General features: G+C 40.4%; 1 protein-coding gene across 7 annotated transcripts in view; it reads right to left on the bottom strand.

The window, feature by feature from the left end:
• SNAP91 (synaptosome associated protein 91) overlaps positions 1-19,502 on the bottom strand; it is a 200,708-nt gene that overhangs the window by 41,791 nt on the left and 139,415 nt on the right. For 2 of the 7 annotated variants that reach the window (XR_013221812.1, XR_013221813.1), the window contains exons 11-14: positions 11,630-11,651; positions 10,599-10,708; positions 9,132-9,232; positions 3,861-3,968 (exon numbers count right to left, since the gene is read on the bottom strand). Coding sequence is in view for 2 of the 7 variants with exons in the window: in XM_077289805.1 (XP_077145920.1) it covers positions 580-861; positions 3,861-3,968; positions 7,563-7,736; positions 7,834-7,848; positions 9,132-9,232; positions 10,599-10,708; positions 11,630-11,651; positions 15,503-15,508 (818 nt within the window). In the remaining 5 variants the exon portion in view is untranslated. Of the gene's footprint in view, positions 1-579; positions 862-3,860; positions 3,969-7,562; positions 7,737-7,833; positions 7,849-9,128; positions 9,233-10,598; positions 10,709-11,629; positions 11,652-14,728; positions 14,801-14,862; positions 15,509-19,502 lie in introns of those variants that run through there. The other 5 variants (XR_013221816.1, XR_013221815.1, XM_077289805.1 and 2 more) reach the window with 4 other exon arrangements.

The raw sequence follows: 19,502 nt of genomic DNA, 5'->3' as shown, positions 1-19,502 counted from the left end.
GAGCATCTGCACTACCGCGATCGCATAACGCGATCTTTAAAAGGCACTTGTGTTGCGCAGTCCCTTTAACGCATGCGTTGAACAGACTGCACTAACGCAATGTGAACCTAGCCTAATACAGGCTACTGCAGTCCTGGAAACTTCTGATGGAGCAGACATAGCTTTTCGAGCCAGAGCAGGACTTCACAGCAGCCAGATCTCAATCTATGTGGTGGAGAAGGGTGAATAGGTTTTTTTTTTTTTTTTTGAGTGATGTAAATTGACAAAGTATTCAAAATATTGGATATCCCCTTTAAACAGCCAAATGAGCCAAGGTTTGCTATGGTAAGTTGCTACAGTTTCACTACAGAAACTTAATAAATGTAGCTGATGGCAGTAAATATGACTTATTAGATCATGACTAAACAAGTGATATTTTACAACTTGAGATTTTAATGTCTGCCTCAAAACACGGTCTTAAAAATAAGTGAAGCCAGGAAGCTCAACCAGATATTACAATGAATGGGAAAAGAAAAACAAAAGGAAGCGATGAAAAACAACAAAAAAACATATCAATCAAAAACCCACAAAGTAATTTACCACCAAAGATATCTAGAGCAGCAGTAGCAGTAGTTGTTGTAGTGCTGGCAGTTGTGGTGGCAGCGGTGGTAGTGGTAGTAGCAGTAGTAGCAGTTGTGGTAGTAGGAGCAACTGCTGCAGCAGGAGGAGGAGGAGGAGGAGAAGGAGTAGTGGTGAGAGCACTAGCAGTGGTTGTACTAGTCGTAGGGGTAACTACAGGAGTGCTGCTTTCAGCTGGCTTCAAAGCAAAAAGGTCCAGTTCAGGAGCAGCTTCTGCACTACCTTCAGATGGGGCAAAGGGGTCTTAGGAAGAAAGTGGAAAACAGATGGAGAAGTTAGGAAGGAATAAGAACTCGTTGTATTGAAGGCTCAGGAACACAGTTCATGCTATGATAAAGTCAATTCAAAGCGACTGGAAAGTTCATTACATACACAAACATCCCCATGAAAGCAGCCACCTGTATTTCTCATCAGATGACCCTCCAGCAGCTAGAATCACTTTAAGGGTACGTTCCCAAGGGACAGTACACACTGTATTTTCGGTTGTATATTTGCATGTAGTAAATGCTCTGCATAGTACAGTGCCAGCATTGTGACCAAGACTTCTTGAAATCTCAGGCACAATCTTCAGCGCATATTGACCGGATCTGAAAATGTGAAGTCTATATCACGTCACACTATGCTGTGGATGTAATGTCGGATTTCATCCTTCGGTCCCATGGCAATGTCCCCTTAGCGTATATTCATTCATACATGTCTGCGACTGCCATATTCATCTGAATGCGGCTAGGAGAAATCCATGTGCTAGCCTTATTTAGATGAATGGAGGGGATTTTAAGCTTCAGAGATTTTAACTGTAAAAATACATATACAGTCATGACCAAAAGTTTTGAGACTAACAGATTTTGGTTTTCACAAAGATTGCCCCTTCAGTGTTTTTAGATCTTTTAGTCAGATATTTCTATGGTTACTGATGTACAATTATCAGCAATATAGGAATTTTATGGCTTGCCCTCACTAGAATATAAATATATTAATCTTTTACAATACCATTTAGTTTCCCATGCTACAAATTTGTAATACATACGTAAAAATCAGATGCCACACTGATATATGCCACATATGGCATCTGATATTTTCCCCTCACACATCAGATTTTGGAGTGAAATCGCAGCATGCTGCAATTTTTTTCTTCTTATGCCGAATACAGACAAAAAAAAGAAAAACAGATCTGCACTGCCTTGTTGAAAAACATTGGTCTGAGTCCAATAAGATTATTATTACGGTATTTTTTTTTATCAGACTGCACTCATCCCATTTATATGCGAGTGTGAGTGAACCCCTTAAAATGTTAATTGAGAAATATATCAAGTTTATGCAAAGACTCAATATTTACAGTGTTGACCCTCATGTGTCAAGACTTCATCAATTCACCCTGGAATGCTGGCTATCAGATTCTGGGCTTAATCCTGACTGAGGACAATGACTAGGCTTTGGGTTTTCCTCTCCCTTTGGGGATTGGCCACAAGTTCTCAATGGGATTGAAAACTGGGGAGTTTCCTAGCCAAAATTTCAATCGTTTGTTCACCAAGCCACTTGGTGGGCCATGTCACAAGGCAAAAGTGATAACCATCATGCTGGAGAAAGCATTGTTCATCACCAAATTGCTCCTGGATTGTTAGAAGAAGTTGCTCTTGTAGGAAGTTTAGATGCAATTATTTGTAGCAGTGTTCTTAGGCAAAATGGCTAGTGATGCCGCTCAGATGAAAGTCAACTCCACACATGAATGGTGCTTTACTGTTAGCATGACAAAGCAATAGTAGTAGCACTCACCTCTGGACAATCATTCTTCCAAATATTTCAAACAGTCTGAAGGGGACATTATCTCGGACTTCAGAGAGAACTTGACCGCTGTCCTTTGAAGTCCAAACCCTATACTTCCTGCAAAGACTGCTTGGGACATATGGAATAATGATTTTCCGGAGAAGAAAAGGGGAGACCTGCCATGAGTCCTTGATCATGTCAACAATAAAGCTTCCAAAGATCATTCAAGCGTGGGTTTGCTTTTTATCCAAGGGCTCAATCCCATATTTTGACCCATTAATAAAGAATGGCATCTACATATCCTCCAAGAGCAACGTCTGCTAACAATCCAGGAACAGTTTGGCGATAAATAATACTTTTTCTAGCACGATGGAGCACCATGTCAAAGCGAAAGTGATAACCAAGTAGTCAGGTGAACAAAACATTGAAATTTTGGATCCATGGCCAGGAAACTCCCACGATCGCAATCCCATTAAGACCCCATGGTCAATGCTCAAAAAGTTGGGGGAAAAACAAATGCAGAAATTGTGATAAACCCTAAGCACATATTAGATCAGAAATGGTTGTTATCAGTCAGGGTTTGGCCTGATATCCAGCGTGACAAGGTGAATTGCAGAAGACACCAATTATTGAATCTTTGCATAAACTTGATGCATTAGTTAATAAAAAAAGTGAAAAAAAATTATAAAATGCTCGTACTTCAGTAACCATAGAAGCATCTCACTAAAAGATCTAAAAATACAGAAGTGGCAAACTGTGAAAGCCAAAAATTTGTGTCCTCAAAGTTTGGCCACGGCTTTAAAAATTGTAACAATACACAATAGTACAAATATAATTAAAATAAAAACAGCAGTGTTACCTACAGCATATGCAGAATATGACTGGTTGCATTGCACAATATATCCACCTTTCTATTGCACCATTTTATCACACACCATCCCCAAATCTGCTTTAATTAATACATCTAGATCATGTCCTCGCTTAGTAACGGTGTTTGATGGATCTGTTGTCTTACACTCGCCAATGGACCCAAACCTCTTATATAGGATGTGACGTAGTTTCAGCAATTTGTGTATTACAATTCTAGAGCTGTATGCTTTGCTAAACATTTCCATAAAAATGTCAGAACCCAGCAGCCGCAGTGTGAACACAGCTTTATAACACAATGTGCAAGTTCAATTACAATATTGGTGAGCATTAAATAGCAATTATTCAATATAGAAAGGTATTCCTGGCACTGCAGCAAGGTAGCACAGCCTTCCAAGAGACAATAGCAAAACTACATAAAAGACTTTCAGAAATTAATCCCATCTGCAGACTACTTGATTTGTAGGTCACTATAGCAAGGACGCAGTGCCAACAATTATATTATTGCAATGAATTGCCATTTACTCTTTGCATATTGTAAATAACAGAAATTAAATTAAGACAGTGCAAGGCATGCCGACAGGTGACAAGGAGCAGATTATGAAACCCACCGTTTCCAGAGCATGCATCAAGAGCCGCTGCAACAGGGGTAGGGGTAGGTGGTGCTGCAGCCCCTTCTAATGTTGCAGGTGCTTCACCAGGAGAAGCAGCAAAGGCATCTAGGGTGAGGGGATTTAATGGAAGCAAAAACAAAATCAAAAAGGGGAAGAAAAAGAAGAAAAATCATTTACATTCCCTTATACAACAAGCGCAATTTCCTCTGACTGCATAAGTCACTTACAGCACATGATACAAACAGGCGGATATTGTATAAGGGCTTCATGCACATGGTGAGAGCGCACAACCACAAGAGGCCACTTACCAGCTACCAATGGATATCTTTGCTTGAGCAAAGCAGATTGCTCTTCATTTTCCCTTAATGTGTTCAAGCAAGGATATGCCCCTGGTATTGCATGACAGAAGCTACTCAAGGATGGGGGATAGATATAGAAAACGTTTTTGGATCTTAGACTACCAGAAAAGAACATAAGAAAATGGCAACAAGACAGAAATAGGGTGTCAGCCCAATCATTGTGTTCCTGTAAACAGTTTAGTCTTCAATACGAATTTTGCTTCACGTATTCAGTACAGTGGCAGATTTATTTTTAAATGTTTTTAAAATTAAATTTAAAACTCTATGAACACTTACTTAAAGAAGAAGCATTCCTTTTTATCCTTTTTATATATTGCAATCCTCATATTATATAGCACTGTGAACTTACAATTGCTCCTTTCCCCTGCTACCCAGTTAATTCTTCTCTTTTTCATTAGCTCTGACATCATGTGATTAAAAACGGACTAGCTGAATCCTTTAGACTGCAGGAGTCCCTGGCAGGGGTGGTGGAGGAGGGAGCAGCTGGAAATGATAAATGCAGGGACAAGAGACTTCCCGTTTCTGCACAGAGTAGTGAGAAAGAGAAGATTTAGCTGGGTAGTATACAGGACTGTGCAAAAGTTTTATGTAGATTAGGAAAAAATATGCAAAGTAAGAAAGCTTTAAAAAATAAGACGTGTTAATATTTTATTTTTAAAATCAATGAAAAAAATGCAAAGTGAATGAACAAAATTAAAAAAAAATCTAAATCAAATCCATATTTGGTGTGGCCAGCCTTTCATATCCTACTGCACCAGCCACAATCAGTGTTGGCACTGACCATGGCAGTTTAACCCCTTAGATGCTGCAGTCAAAAGTTACTCCAGCATTTAGATGGTTAACAGAGTGTAGGGGGTCCCCTCTTTAACCCAATCAACACACGTCAGGATTGTGTGGTCCTTATTGCCATGGCAATTCACAGCCAAATGGCACAGTCTGACAGCTATAGGGGCCTGCTCAGAAATTAACATTTAGAAGGTAAAAATAACAATTTTCCTTCCCGCCATGCCTCTTTGCATTAATTCATGAAAAGCACCCTGAAGGGTTAATAAACTATCTAAAAGCAATTTTGAATATATTGAGAACGATTTTTTCAAATGTTAGCACTTTGTTTTTTTTCCATTATATAGGTCACCCAAAGTTACCTCAAAATTGAATGGGTCCTTAAAAATATGTTCAGTAAATTTCTTTACAAAAAAAAAATAAAAAATTACTGCTACATTAGCTTCCAACATCCTAACACAACAAAAACATTTTGTAAATGATGAGTATGCAAAGCAGACATGAGGTTAATGTTTTTTATTAACTAGTTTGTGTGGCACGGCTTCCTGGATTAAAGGAATAATCAAAGTTTGAAAATTGCAAATTTTTAGACGTATCAAATTTCTGATATTTTTATGAATGAACGCAAAACATATGTACCAAAATTTACCATTCTCATAAAATATAAGGTGTCACGAACAAAACAATCTCAAAATAATTGGGATAAGCTGAAGCATTCCAGTGATACTGCCACAAAGAAACACGTCAGACTTGAAAAATTTGGCCTGGTCACTAAGGGGTTAAACTGTACAACTCCCAGCCTAATTGAAGGCGGAAACTTACAGGTCCGCTTTGTCTGCACTACGTGTTCTAGTGGATAATGGGATAATTATGTATAGCAAAGTCTGCCGCACTGTGTCAATGATCTATGTGAACTGTCACCCCCCATTAACAGGTACTCCAGCATGCCCAAATCCAATCCAATACTAATGGCCCTGCTAGCTATAAACCAGCAGCATAGCCTACAACCAGGTACCATTGAAATGCTGGCTCACACTGGCACGTGTCCTCGTAGGATACACAAGCTACTAACTACTCTGCATACAACAGGGCAAAAGGAATGAGAAGCCAATCAACCTTTAAATATAGGCAATTCAAATATTCCCTTCCTGGCGGATCTAGATGCCTAAGAAGTCATATGCAAGGACAGGCAAAATATTGCAGCCAGAGCCCAACGCGGCAGCCAGAGCCCAACGCGGCAGCCAGAGCCCAACGCGGCAGCCAGAGCCCAACGCGGCAGCCAGAGCCCAACGCGGCAGCCAGAGCCCAACGCGGCAGCCAGAGCCCAACGCGGCAGCCAGAGCCCAACGCGGCAGCCAGAGCCCAACGCGGCAGCCAGAGCCCAACGCGGCAGCCAGAGCCCAACGCGGCAGCCAGAGCCCAACGCGGCAGCCAGAGCCCAACGCGGCAGCCAGAGCCCAACGCGGCAGCCAGAGCCCAACGCGGCAGCCAGAGCCCAACGCGGCAGCCAGAGCCCAACGCGGCAGCCAGAGCCCAACGCGGCAGCCAGAGCCCAACGCGGCAGCCAGAGCCCAACGCGGCAGCCAGAGCCCAACGCGGCAGCCAGAGCCCAACGCGGCAGCCAGAGCCCAACGCGGCAGCCAGAGCTGTGCAAGTTTTCCCTCACAGTGCGTTTCTAAGTGAAAACTCCTGCTGCTTTTCTCTTTTGTGCCATGGGACAAGTCTTTGAAAAGCCACATGACAAAAACATTTAAGTAGCAAGCCACATGCGCTGATCCTCTGATAAAATGTCCCAAAAAGAGGGGGAGCAGCAGCACTGTGACTGGAAGTAAAATCACACGAAGTTACATACAACAGGAAGATGGATGTCAGCTCTAGAAATGATCTCCCTGGAGTACCCCCTTAAAGGGAATCTGTCAGCAGGGTTTTGCCAAGTAATCTGAGGACAGCATGAGGCAGAAGCTGAGACACTGTGGGCTGTTTACTTATAAAGAAGGTTTTATCACTAGGACATCATCAATGCCCAGATCGTAGTGCACAGGAGCACTGGCCCGACCATATCCCCTCCTCTGGTAAGCAGCTTAATGTCAATAGACAAAGTACACAGAAAGCAGTAGTGTGGGTAAGGTTAGCCTTCTAAGTTCTGCTACATAATACATCTAAGAACTCAGTGTCAACTGCTGCACCCAGTAAACCAAGTGACCCATCTCTGGAATCAGGGTCTCTTTTCCTACATTATGCTGCTCTCAGATGAGTTAGCGAAAACCTCCTGACTGTGTACCATCTGTCATCCTGCTATGTAGCATGAAAGGATAACCACAGTGGAAACATTTCTGTAATCTCTTGTCTGACAGCATCTCGGGGTTCGTGAATACATTTCTTCAATGTCTTTAAACAACTTGGCTTGCAGAAAACTCAGACGTTGGCATCTGTATTTTTTATTGTTGGGTATGATCTTATTGAGAAAAAAATTAAACTAGGAGGACATTGACACGCACGGCCATGTTGTATAGTACAAGGGAATGCAAGGAAAGCAGATGTCTACAGCCTTACTAACCTCCAAAGAGATCGACATCAGCACTGGCAGTACTAAGAGTGGCAGGAGCCGGAGACACGGAGGGTGCTGGAGGTTCAGAGGAAGCAACAGGAAGGGCACTGGCCTCAGCTGAAAATAGGTCAGAAAGCTGAGGAGCCTCTGCGATAAGAGAAGTAGAAGGCGCAGAGAGAGAGTCTGCATGCAACATGGAAGGGGAGAAAAAGTTATGTCAGAAGAAAAGGCACAGAAGCAGGCAAGGAGGAAGGCACAGCCGGACAGAAAAACTACTCACCCTCGCCCAAAAGATCTGTCATGTAATCCATTAAGCAAGCGATTAAAAAGAAAACAAGTGTAAGAGGTAGGATAAAAGGAGAAACTTTGAATGTTACCTGCATGTGAAGAAAAAGAAAAACAGAAAAGGGCAGTAGTAATGCCAGTGATCTGGAACCTTCCCTACTGAAACCATACAATATATTCAAGCAAAGCTCTGCAGGATATACAGTATACCTGTCATACGCACCTACAATGAGATGGCAAGCATAAGGTGACCACATATTCCACAACACAGAGCCACCCACGTATCAAGTTTAGGGCAACTGTAACAGTTGGGGTAGGCAAAGCAAATGTTTGTTTGGTTTTAATGAAGACTACACTTGAAATCAATAAAAACCATTCATACTCCTTTTTTTCTTGCTACTGAATGAAATACAAAAGACTGGATATTACAGTATCTAAAAAGGAAACGGACACGATGATATACTCTGTGACTGCATATAACGTACATCTCTGGAAGATCTGTGGCATCTTCCATTATGACCATGAACGTGTGGTGTGAATTCACATGCTTGATTCTGCATAGAGACTGCGAACATTAATCCAAAGCAAAGCAAGGGAAACCTCTAACGTGTCCTGCACAAAATCAATCCAAAATCTATACCAAATTTACATGTTAATCTATAGGTCTTACAGAGGGGTTTACTTTGGATTTTGTTGCAGACTGCATCGTTTACAATATAATATCTTCAATGAAATATATATATATATATATATATATATATATATATATATATATATATATATATATATATATATAATATATATATATAAAATTTATTTATTTTTTTTTTTTCAAAAACGTGCTCTCTGACAAATAAAATCACTGCCGACTGCATGAAGGCTGCAGTCTGAAGAAACATAGGTCCAGCCAGCTATGCGTCAACTGTCAGAAGACCATTATCAGAAGCACACAAATGGGAGCTGCCGGATAAACGAGTAACTGGAGAAGAAAAATCTTTTCCACCGCTGACTAAGCCCAAATAATTTTTGTCTCCAGTCTTCTGTGCTCAAGCCAGCTGAGGAGAAGATTTAATTTTTCTCCTGTAACATGTACTTCTCCAGCAGATCTTGCATTTTTGCTTATGATATACCGTAGCTCCTCTATCAGTCGAGACACAGGTCTCAGTACTGCATTTCTTGAGATCGCAGCCTCTCCTGACGCGTGACTAGAATGGGCTGCCATTTGAATTACGTTACGGAGGGCCACTGGTGTGTTGGAAAAAATTTAAAGATAATTATGGATGTTGAGTTTACCTCCCCATGCACTGGCAGCTGCCGGAGCAGCAGATGCCGCCTGACCGGATGAGGTGAAGTCTGGCTGCAGATCCAAAAGATCATTGGAGAGCTTTGCTGAACTGCAAAGGACAAACCAAAATGAGATTACGGAAAATATACTTCACAGTCATTTGTATATTGATGTGAATGACTGGCGCATAATTCATTAGGTCTCAACTTGCTGAGTCACATCACTATGATATATTTGTAACACACACTGGAATGGGTTTCAGCTGGACACAATGTATAGAATCGCATAAATAAAGAGCTAAACAATTTTTGGCATTAGTAACCTTCATAATTCCAAGCAAACCTCTTCCCTTTTAAATCTTACTCAACCTAATTGACTGGGTTATATCAATTAGTTATAAGGGGTTTCAATATTGTATGTCTTTATTAATGTATGTAGTTTAGATAATTTATAACTCCATATATAAAAGATAATTATGCAACCTTGGTGACTGGTAAGAGTTTCCTACAAAACTGAAGATACCACCAGGATGTATGATGGGAAAATGTATATGTAAAAATCAGGAAAAGAATTTCCTTCTGAATATTAGGCCAAACACCAATCTGGATGAATACATAACATGGCTTTAATTTATCAAGCAGTTTGTGATGGAATTTGGTCATGAATCTGTTTAAATTACTGTAAATTATTTGTGCAAATTTTACAACTTAATGCTTTTATGCCAGTCTCTGAAACCTTTTTGAAAAGGGAGGAGATGTTGGGAGGAGCAGGGCATCGCCAAGCGTACCAGACAAATTCATAATTAATGCCTCAAAAGTGATGTAAATTACGTCAGAAATGTATGCCGGCCACAACCTAGTGAAAATTTCAGGAAATGTCACTTCAAAGTTGAGAATTATGTAAAATTCTTTAAGAGGCAGATACCATTTAATGAATTTGACCATCTTACTCTAGCGGTCCATTCATTAAGGATACATTTAGATAAGAGGAGTGTCTTGAAACACGTCAACTACTGATCGCTCAAGGGACTTTTTACATCTGTAAAGTTTTTTGATACACCATCCTTTGGTAGGTTTTCAATTAGAAGAAAATTCCAACAAATCCAAAGTTGTAAACTTTTTTTTTGTATCTAGTTTGGATTTTTTTTCTCATTTGCAGTAGATTGTGCACTCCAAGACAGATGAGCCGGATGCACTACTTATTCATTAAGATTGGTATACCAAAACGCCAGTCTAAAAGGAATCAGGACCAATGTGTTTCTTCCGAATTGTTATGTATTTTTCCCAATGAAACCATTAATACGCACCAAATATCAGGAAATACAGCTTGCTGGCTAAAAAACAAACCTTCAAGATTTGCAGTTGACCTTCAGGGATTACATAGAACACTACAATGGCCAGATAAATTTTTCACAAAATGACCAATAAAGCTCAAAAAAACAGGATATCAATGTGTGCAAAATGAAGACGACTTACCAAATGGGAGATGCAGCGCTTGCAGTTGCAAAAAGATCAAGAGGTGGCGAGGTGTCTACAGTCTTGGATGGAGTAGTGTTTGGAGAGGTGACTGTAGTAGCAGGGGAAGACTAAAAACACCAATTACACAATAAACATAGCAAAACTATGGATAATAAGCTTACAGGTTAGTTATTAAGGATTTTGGACCACTGACTAGGGTACGAAGTATATTACCAATTTCATAAATATCCATTATGCACTTAAAGTCCTTAAAATCTATAGGTTCTCTGAACACTTGCCTCTCACACACTATGGAATACAATATGTAACGCATTCTCTCCTGTTCCCTCTCTGCTATCTACCATCTTGTCGGAGTCCATTTTGATGGAGTCGGAAGTAGGTCTAAAATGGACAGACTCCCAAAGTATATAATAAATTGGGTACAATAGTACAATACAGGATGTGCTGTAAATGTTTTCAGCAGAATTTAGGAAAGTTATGAAATGTCCTAGAAATGTCTGTTCCTGATCTAAGGATCTCGACTTTTGGATAAGATGAATCTGTGCTGTACTTTATGTTCATGCTCAGTAGTGAGGCAGTGCGGTGGGGTCAGAGTCAGGGAAATTAAGGAGTCAGAGGACTGGTTTACAGACTTCACAGTCCTGATGTAATCAGGGTTCCCAATGGCAGCATGAAAGCAATAGAGCGGTGCAGTGCTTGAAAAGAGAATGAAGATTACAAGAGGCTCAAGCTCTAAAAGGCCAAATTTCCTGTTGATGCTGCTTCAGGAAGGGTAGTCAACAGGGGTAGGAGGATTTAAGAGAGTGCCTGTGATTAAAATGAGCCCTTTAAGTAGCGCTATGGAAAAACTGGTGCATAATGACTATAGGACATCACTTAGCTAGTTAAGAATAAAGCTCTGTTTACATTGGTGTCAGGGCTTCCGATGTCTCAAGCACTGCATTATGGCTTAGATTACACGAGTATATGAATATACCACTTATAAATCACAAGGGAAGAAGGCCAAGATATGTATTTAGTTACATTACCTTGCCTCCGGGTGATCCGGAGCTGAAATCACAAATGTACTTTAGTTTATACATTATATAAAACATTTAGTTTCTACTATATACATGACTTCACAAATTGCACATTGTAAGTTTATATGAATTACCATATTTTCTGGAATATAGGAAGCACCTGCATTCTTGATAACAGAAAACACATATAGAACTCCCCTGGTGTTTTAAAGGAGTGCAGGGATCAATACTAATAATTTAATGCATCACTGCAAGATGTGTATTATACATGTTGCTTTACAGCACGCACTTTATGTGCGCTCAATGAATTACACAGCTGCATGTGCAGTACACACACTCTGCTCTGCTACATACACACTCCGCTCTGCTACATGCAAACATACACAGCTTAGCTATATCATGAAAACACTCACCGCTCAGCCGTAACATACTTGCTATCTATTTGATCAAAACACACCATATACTTTGAAGTTCCTTCCAGGCATATTACCTGAAAGGTCCTTCAGTATCGGTGTGTTGTTACCGGTAGCCTTCTCTTCTGTCCTGCACTGATCAGTTAGATCAGGGTGGGGCAGGAAGATAGTGAGCAGTTCTCCAAGTGACATTGGACAAGACATTGTGTTAGCTTTCTCCTCCTTCACAGGAATCTGCCTGACTATAAGATGCACGCACTTTTTAGGAAGAATTTTTCTGACTATAAAGTGTGTATTATAGTCCACAAAATACGGTAATTTCTATTATAAAAGAACAGTAAAGTCTATTAACACCTTAGCAAGACTTTTTTTGGTTTCAAATACCACTTTTTCTCAACTTCTTGAATTTGGGAATAAAAAAAAACCCCACACATCATAAAAATGTGGCTTCTTAAAATTTCTCTCCATTTCTCCCCCCTCCCCATCGACGGCGTGGCAGCCAATAAGTGAGCACAGCGGCACTGTCCGTGTGGACGGAACGTTCTCTTCGTTGTCGCTGAGGACACTTTTTGGCTGTTGTGCCGTCAACGTGACATCAGCAAAGCAGCCATTGCCAGACAGTGGGAGCAGCGGCAGAGTCTGGTACATCAGAGTAAGTACGGACACAGAAATGACACCAATATAAACAATATAAATGAAAAAATTAAATATAAATATATAAGGGATTTATAGCTATAATGAATGGATCACCTGTGTGTCAAAATTGTAGTGAAGAACCACTACCAAGAGGAAACATAACACCAAAACACAGAAATTGGACCAATGAAAAAGTGACAGGGAATAGTTATCACAAAAATGAACTTTATTTTATAGCAATAATGACAAACATAAAATTAAAAAGTATATATTATAAACTTATATAGTACAATACAAAAATGTGCACAAATTAAGCCACATATAGTAGTGCAAGCCGCTATATGAAAAAATATATTTAATGGGAAGTAATCTATAGCATATATTTATCCAAATAATTCAATTTATTATTATATTTGATTGGCACCAGCCAAATATGATAAAATTTCAAAAAATGGTGTAAACACAGAAATATATGTGATGGGATATATATGGGATATATATGGGATGCACAGAACTAGCCACCGGCAGCCCTGAAACTTTTCCTATTGTAAGTAATCTGGCGTTTTTCCAATATAATACTGAGCACCCTTATACTTAGAAGCTCTTTGTGATGGTAACCAGTTACTGCATATAGCACCATATTTGGCACCTTACCTGGCCCATGCCTTTTGTGATTTTCAACACCTTTTGCACTTAGCACTTTTATATTTATTTAATTATCTCGGTTTGGCCTTTTGCCCCAATCCCCAGGGAGGGATTCAGCTTTTGCACATAGCACTTTTTACACCCTATTTATTCACATATATTTCTGTGTTTACACCATTTTTTGAAATTTTATCATATTTGGCTGGTGCCAATCAAATATAATAATAAATTGAATTATTTGGATAAATATATGCTATAGATTACTTCCCATTAAATATATTTTTTCATATAGCGGCTTGCACTACTATATGTGGCTTAATTTGTGCACATTTTTGTATTGTACTATATAAGTTTATAATATATACTTTTTAATTTTATGTTTGTCATTATTGCTATAAAATAAAGTTCATTTTTGTGATAACTATTCCCTGTCACTTTTTCATTGGTCCAATTTCTGTGTTTTGGTGTTATGTTACATCAGAGTAAGCAGACTACAGTGAGATTTGTTTCATTATAATAACCTGCAGTCAGGGGCATTGATTTACTGAAAGGTAACAACCCTTTTAAATGCCTTATTAACTCGTTCTGGTGAGAAATAAAAAAAAAAAAAAAGGAAAAAAAAAAACACAGCAAATTTGGCCATTGGTAAAATTTAAGAGTGAAATGTTATTTTTTTATACTGCTGAACAAATAATTAACTTAGGTCAGTATGGTTACAGCAATACCAAATTTATGTAGTTTTATAGAGGAGGATAATTAAGGTACTGTATATACTCGAGTATAAGCCGAGATTTTCAGCCCATTTTTTTAGGCTGAAAGTGCCTCTCGGCTTATACTCGAGTCATTGTTCCAGGGGTCGGCAGGGGAGGGGGGGAGCAGCAGCTGTAAAATTATACTCACCTACTCCGGCGCATCTCTGCATGTCCCTGCTTCTCAGGCGCCCACAGCTCTTCTGTGTTCAGTGGTCACCTGGTTAAAGTAATGAATATGGATGCGACTCCACTCTCATAGGGGCGGAGAGCATATTCACTACTTTAATGAGCGGTACCAGTGACCACTGAACACAGGAACAAGCTGCCGGCGTCAGAGACCATCGCATCGGAGAAGCAGGGACCGCGCCGGGAGGGTGAGTATAATGGGGGGGAGGGTGAGAATTGCGATATTCACCTGTCGCCATTCCACCGCCGGGCTCAGTCTTCTGTGTCCTCTGGCTGTGATGTTCAGGTCAGAGGGCACAATCACGAGTTTAGTGTGCGTGCTGCCCTCTGCCTGAACAGTCACTGCAGAGAGACTGTAGACAGAGCGGTGCGCGGCGTTGGATCAGGGACAAGTGAATATCGCAAGTGCAGGTGTCCCCGCCTGCTCAGGACAAGAGGGGAGTATGGTTTTTTTTTTGTTTTGTTTTTTTTTTTTAATAATCGCAGCAGCATTATATGGGGCAGTGGGGCACATTTTCTATGGAGCATCTTATGGGGCCATAATCAACCTTTATGAAGGATTGTATGGGGCAAATGTGTCTATGGAGCATCTTATGGGGCCATAATCAACCTTTGTGCAGCATTATATGGGGCATATTTTTGTATGAAGCATCTTATGGGGCCCATCATGAACTTTATGGAGCATTATATGGGGCGTATTTTATTATGGAGAATCTTATGGGGTCCATCATGAACTTTATGGAACATTATATGGGGCTCCTGATTCAATATGGATATTCAAAAACAACCTACTGATGGCTTAATTAATTTGACTTTTATTACATCTATTTTTGTATCTATTTTTAAATTTTTTGAAATTTACCAGTAGCTGCTGCATTTCCCACCCTAGGCTTATACTCGAGTCATTAAGTTTTCCCAGTTTTTTGTGGCAAAATTAGAGGTCTCAGCTTATACTCGACTATATACGGTACTTACACCAGAAATCTGACAAACACCTTAGTAAGTTGCAATATTTTAGACATTTTAGCCCTTAAATAGGTTGTCCTGTTAATAATATGTATCACTTAGACATAAGAAGGAAAAGACGCATTAGTACCAAGCATCCATTCACAATCACAGGAAGTCCCTTGTGAATGAAACAAGTTCGATCATAAGGCAGAGCTGTGAACTGAATGAGGGTTGTGGGGGGCTGCAAATAGATCTTTACATGGATAGAATAATCACACCATAAAAAATATACAAATTCTTACCCATCACTGAATGAACCAAACCCAAGAGAAAAAAAAAAGAAAATTTAAAGTCAGCTCATTAAAAAGCATTACAAAAAATATATATAATAGTATAAATATTTATTTAAACACCTAAGACAGACATAAAAAGAAGAATATCTTAACAAGGGGTTGTCCACCTTCGGAGGCTTACTTTTGCTTAAATTCATGTAATTGGATCTAAAAATAATTTTTTGCAATAGAGCTTCTATATCCTCTGAGTTGCACCATCTGTAGAATGAGTTATCTGTGAATAAGTCAACTTATGACAGTCTGAAAGGGAGCCTTTAACTTATCTCTTTCTGAAGTTCTCTCATCTGATTTACAACCATATCAGAGTTGAATGTGAAAAGAAAGAGGACATAAAAGCCAATTGCAAAATTGATTTTTAGTCCAAAATACCTTAATTTATTAACAAAAATAAATAAATTGAATCAAGAAAGGGAAAACTCCTTTAAGGATACAGTGGGGAAAATAAGTATTTGATACACTGCGGATTTAGCAAGTTCTCCCACCTACAAAGAATGGAGAGGTCTGTAATTTTTATCGTAGGTACACTTCAACTGTGAGAGACAGAATCTAAAAATAAAAACTAGAAAATCAAATTGTATGATTTTTAAATTATTAAATTGCATTTTATTGCACGAGATAAGTATTTGATCACCTACCAACCAGCAAGAATTCTGCCTCTTACAGACCTGTCAGTTTTTCTTTAAAGGGAACCTGTCACCACGTTTTTGGAAGATGGGATAAAAATAGCGTTAAATAGGGGCAGAGGTGGGCGTTACATTAGTGTGTGTGTTATGCGTTTATTACCCACCTAAGTTGCCGAAATAACTTTGCAAAGTCTCCGTTTTCGCCTGTCAATCAGGCTGGTCAGGTCGCATGGGCGTTGTCTTCCCCCAGATTTGGCGTAGTTTTCCGTTGGTGGCGTAGTGGTGTGCGCATGCCCAAAGTCCGGAATCCTCTTCCAGGGGATTTAAAATAGCGCGGTGTTCGTTATTGCATTGGTGATCGGTGGGCGCGGCCATCTTCCTTTGGCCGCGCGTGCGCAGAAGCGGCGCTCTGCTGGCCGCGGCTTCAGGAAAATGGCCGCCGCGATATCCATCTGCGCACGCGCGGCATCCCGCGGCCATTTTCCTGAAGCCGCGGCCAGCAGAGCGCCGCTTCTGCGCACGCGCGGCCAAAGGAAGATGGCCGCGCCCACCGATCACCAATGCAATAACGAACACCGCGCTATTTTAAATCCCCTGGAAGAGGATTCCGGACTTTGGGCATGCGCACACCACTACGCCACCAACGGAAAACTACGCCAAATCTGGGTGAAGACACCACGCCCATGTGACCTGACCAGCCTGATTGACAGGCGAAAACGGAGACTTTGCAAAGTTATTTCGGCAACTTAGGTGGGTAATAAACGCATAACACACACACTAATGTAATGCCCACCTCTGCCCCTATTTAACGCTATTTTTATCCCATCTTCCAAAAACGTGGTGACAGGTTCCCTTTAAGAAGCGCTCCTACTCTGCACTCATTACATGCATTAATTGCACCTGTTTGAACTCATTACCTGCATAAAAGACACCTGTCCACACATTCAATCAATCACACTCCATCCTCTCCACCATGGCAAAGACCAAATAGCTGTCTAAGAGTGCCAGGGACAAAATTGCACAAGGCTGAGATGGAGGTGCTTTTATGCAAAGGGGACAGGAAAACTGCAACGAATTTAAGGGAGGATGGATGGGGTCATGTATCGCAAGATTTTGCCCAATAATCTCCTTTCCCCAGTAAAAGCATTGAATATTGGTCGTGACTGGGTCTTCCAGCATGACAATGACCCGAAAACACACAGCCAGGGCAACTAAGGAGTGACTCCGTAAGAAGCATTGCAAGGTCATAGAGTGACTAAGCCAGTCTCCAGACCTTAACCCAATCTTTGGAGGGACCTGAAACTCAATGTTGCCATGTGACAGCCCCAAAATCTGAAAGATCTGGAGAAGATCTGTATGGAGGAGTGGGACAAAATCCCTGCTGCACTGTGTGCAAACTTGGTCAAGAACTACAGGAAAATGTCTGACCTCTTACTGAAAACAAAGGTTTCTGTACCAAATATTAAGTTCTGTTTTTTTATTGTATCAAACACTGATTTCATGCAATAAAATGCAAATTAATTATCTACAAATCAAACAATGCGACTTTCTTAGTCTATTTTAAGATTACGACTCTCACAGTTGAAGTGTACCTCTCCATTATTTGTTAGGTGGGAGAACTTGGAAAATCGGCATTGTAGCAAATACTTAATTTTCCCCACTGTATTTGCAAAGGGCGTCTTTTCGTATCCGCATCGTTATGAAAACGGAAGACGCATGGGTGGGGGTGTTTTCCCTGAAGTGTCTTATTCTAAATCTGCTTTTGGATGTCATTTGCAGTGGCTTGCTGCGGTTTGTTTTTCAAATCGTACATATAAAAACATTTTCAACCAGGATAATGGACCAACTATGTAACTACATCTTTTAACCACTTTTCGGCTTTGAAGTCTCAAGCAGTAAAAAGTTGCAAAAAAGGATAAAACCTATGCACAGCAAGTAGTCTTGACTTTTGGGTACAAGGTGAAGTACAGAAGGGAAGGAGAAAAAATAAATAAATCAAAACACAATTAAATGTGAACTTCATGGCAAAAACTGAAAATTTCAATGAGCGGAATAAAACATTTAAAATTTTGCCTCTCCATTTTGGAAATATTAGTAATCAAAGTATTTGAGCCCCAATACCCCTTTTTTGAGGGTACATTAAAAAACACAAAAAACTGAATGAGGCCTTAAAGTGAGAGATGGGAATGCCTGCTGCACACAAATGCAGCTCAAACTTTATCCCCTGAAATTTCAGGATGGATCGAGACTACGGTGGCGATTTTGGTCTCCTTTTGAAACAAACAACAAACGTCAGCTTCAAAATGAGCACTGGAACGCATCTGTAGCAGTGATCCAGCCATTAAAGGCCAGAATGTTTCTCATTTGTCCTTGGCTACTGTAGAGCTACCCTACAAGGATGTACAGTAGGTCATATGTCCCTGGCAGGGATAGGGTTAATAGGGGCCTCATGTAAGCAGTTTTTCCCTTTGGTAGTAATGATGTCCTTACAAGCCATTCTCTGACATGGAAATAGTTACATGACGAATCACGGTCACTCACATGTACCATATCCTCCTAGTAGCAATACAGGAGAGCAGTATGGGAGCATGGAGGACCAAGTGACTACATGCATCATCCACAATGTCTCTTGAGCACTGTCATACACACTAAGGGCTTATGTACACAAGAAAACCATGGAAAATTGATAGGAAAATTCCAAAAAAAGGGCACACAAAAGGAACTATATGGACAATATATACACACTGCTCAAAAAAAAAAAAAAAAAAAAGGAACACTAAAATCCCACATCCTAGATATGACTGAAATATTCCAGTTGTAAATCTTTATTCATTACATAGTGGAATGTGTTGAGAATAAAACCTAAAAATTATCAACGTAAATCACAACTAATATCCCACGGAGGTCTGGAGCTGGCATGATGCTCAAAATCAAAGTGGAAAATGAAGTTACAGGCTGATCCAACTTCAGTGGAAATGCCTCAAGACAAGGAAATGATGCTCAGTAGTGTGTGTGGCCTCCACGTGCCTGTATGACCTCCCTACAATGCCTGGGCATGCTCTTGTTGAGGCGGTTGATGGTCTCCTGAGGGATCTCTACCCAGACCTGGACTAAAGCATCCACCAACTCCTGGACAGTCTGTGGTGTAACGGGACGGTGCGATACATGATGTCCCAGATGTGTTCAATCGAATTCAGGTCTGGGGAATGGAAGGGCCAATCCATAGCTTCAGTGCCTTCATCTTGCAGGAAATGCTGACACACTCCAGCCACATAAGGTCTGGCATTGTCCTGCATTAGGAGGAACCCAGGGCCAACCGCACCAGC

This window comes from Ranitomeya variabilis, chromosome 2 (genome assembly GCF_051348905.1).
Source record: "Ranitomeya variabilis isolate aRanVar5 chromosome 2, aRanVar5.hap1, whole genome shotgun sequence".
In the NCBI taxonomy this organism is placed as follows: Eukaryota; Metazoa; Chordata; class Amphibia; order Anura; family Dendrobatidae; genus Ranitomeya; species Ranitomeya variabilis.
Note: the sequence above shows the minus strand (reverse complement) of the source record. Positions and strands in the feature narration are given on the sequence as shown.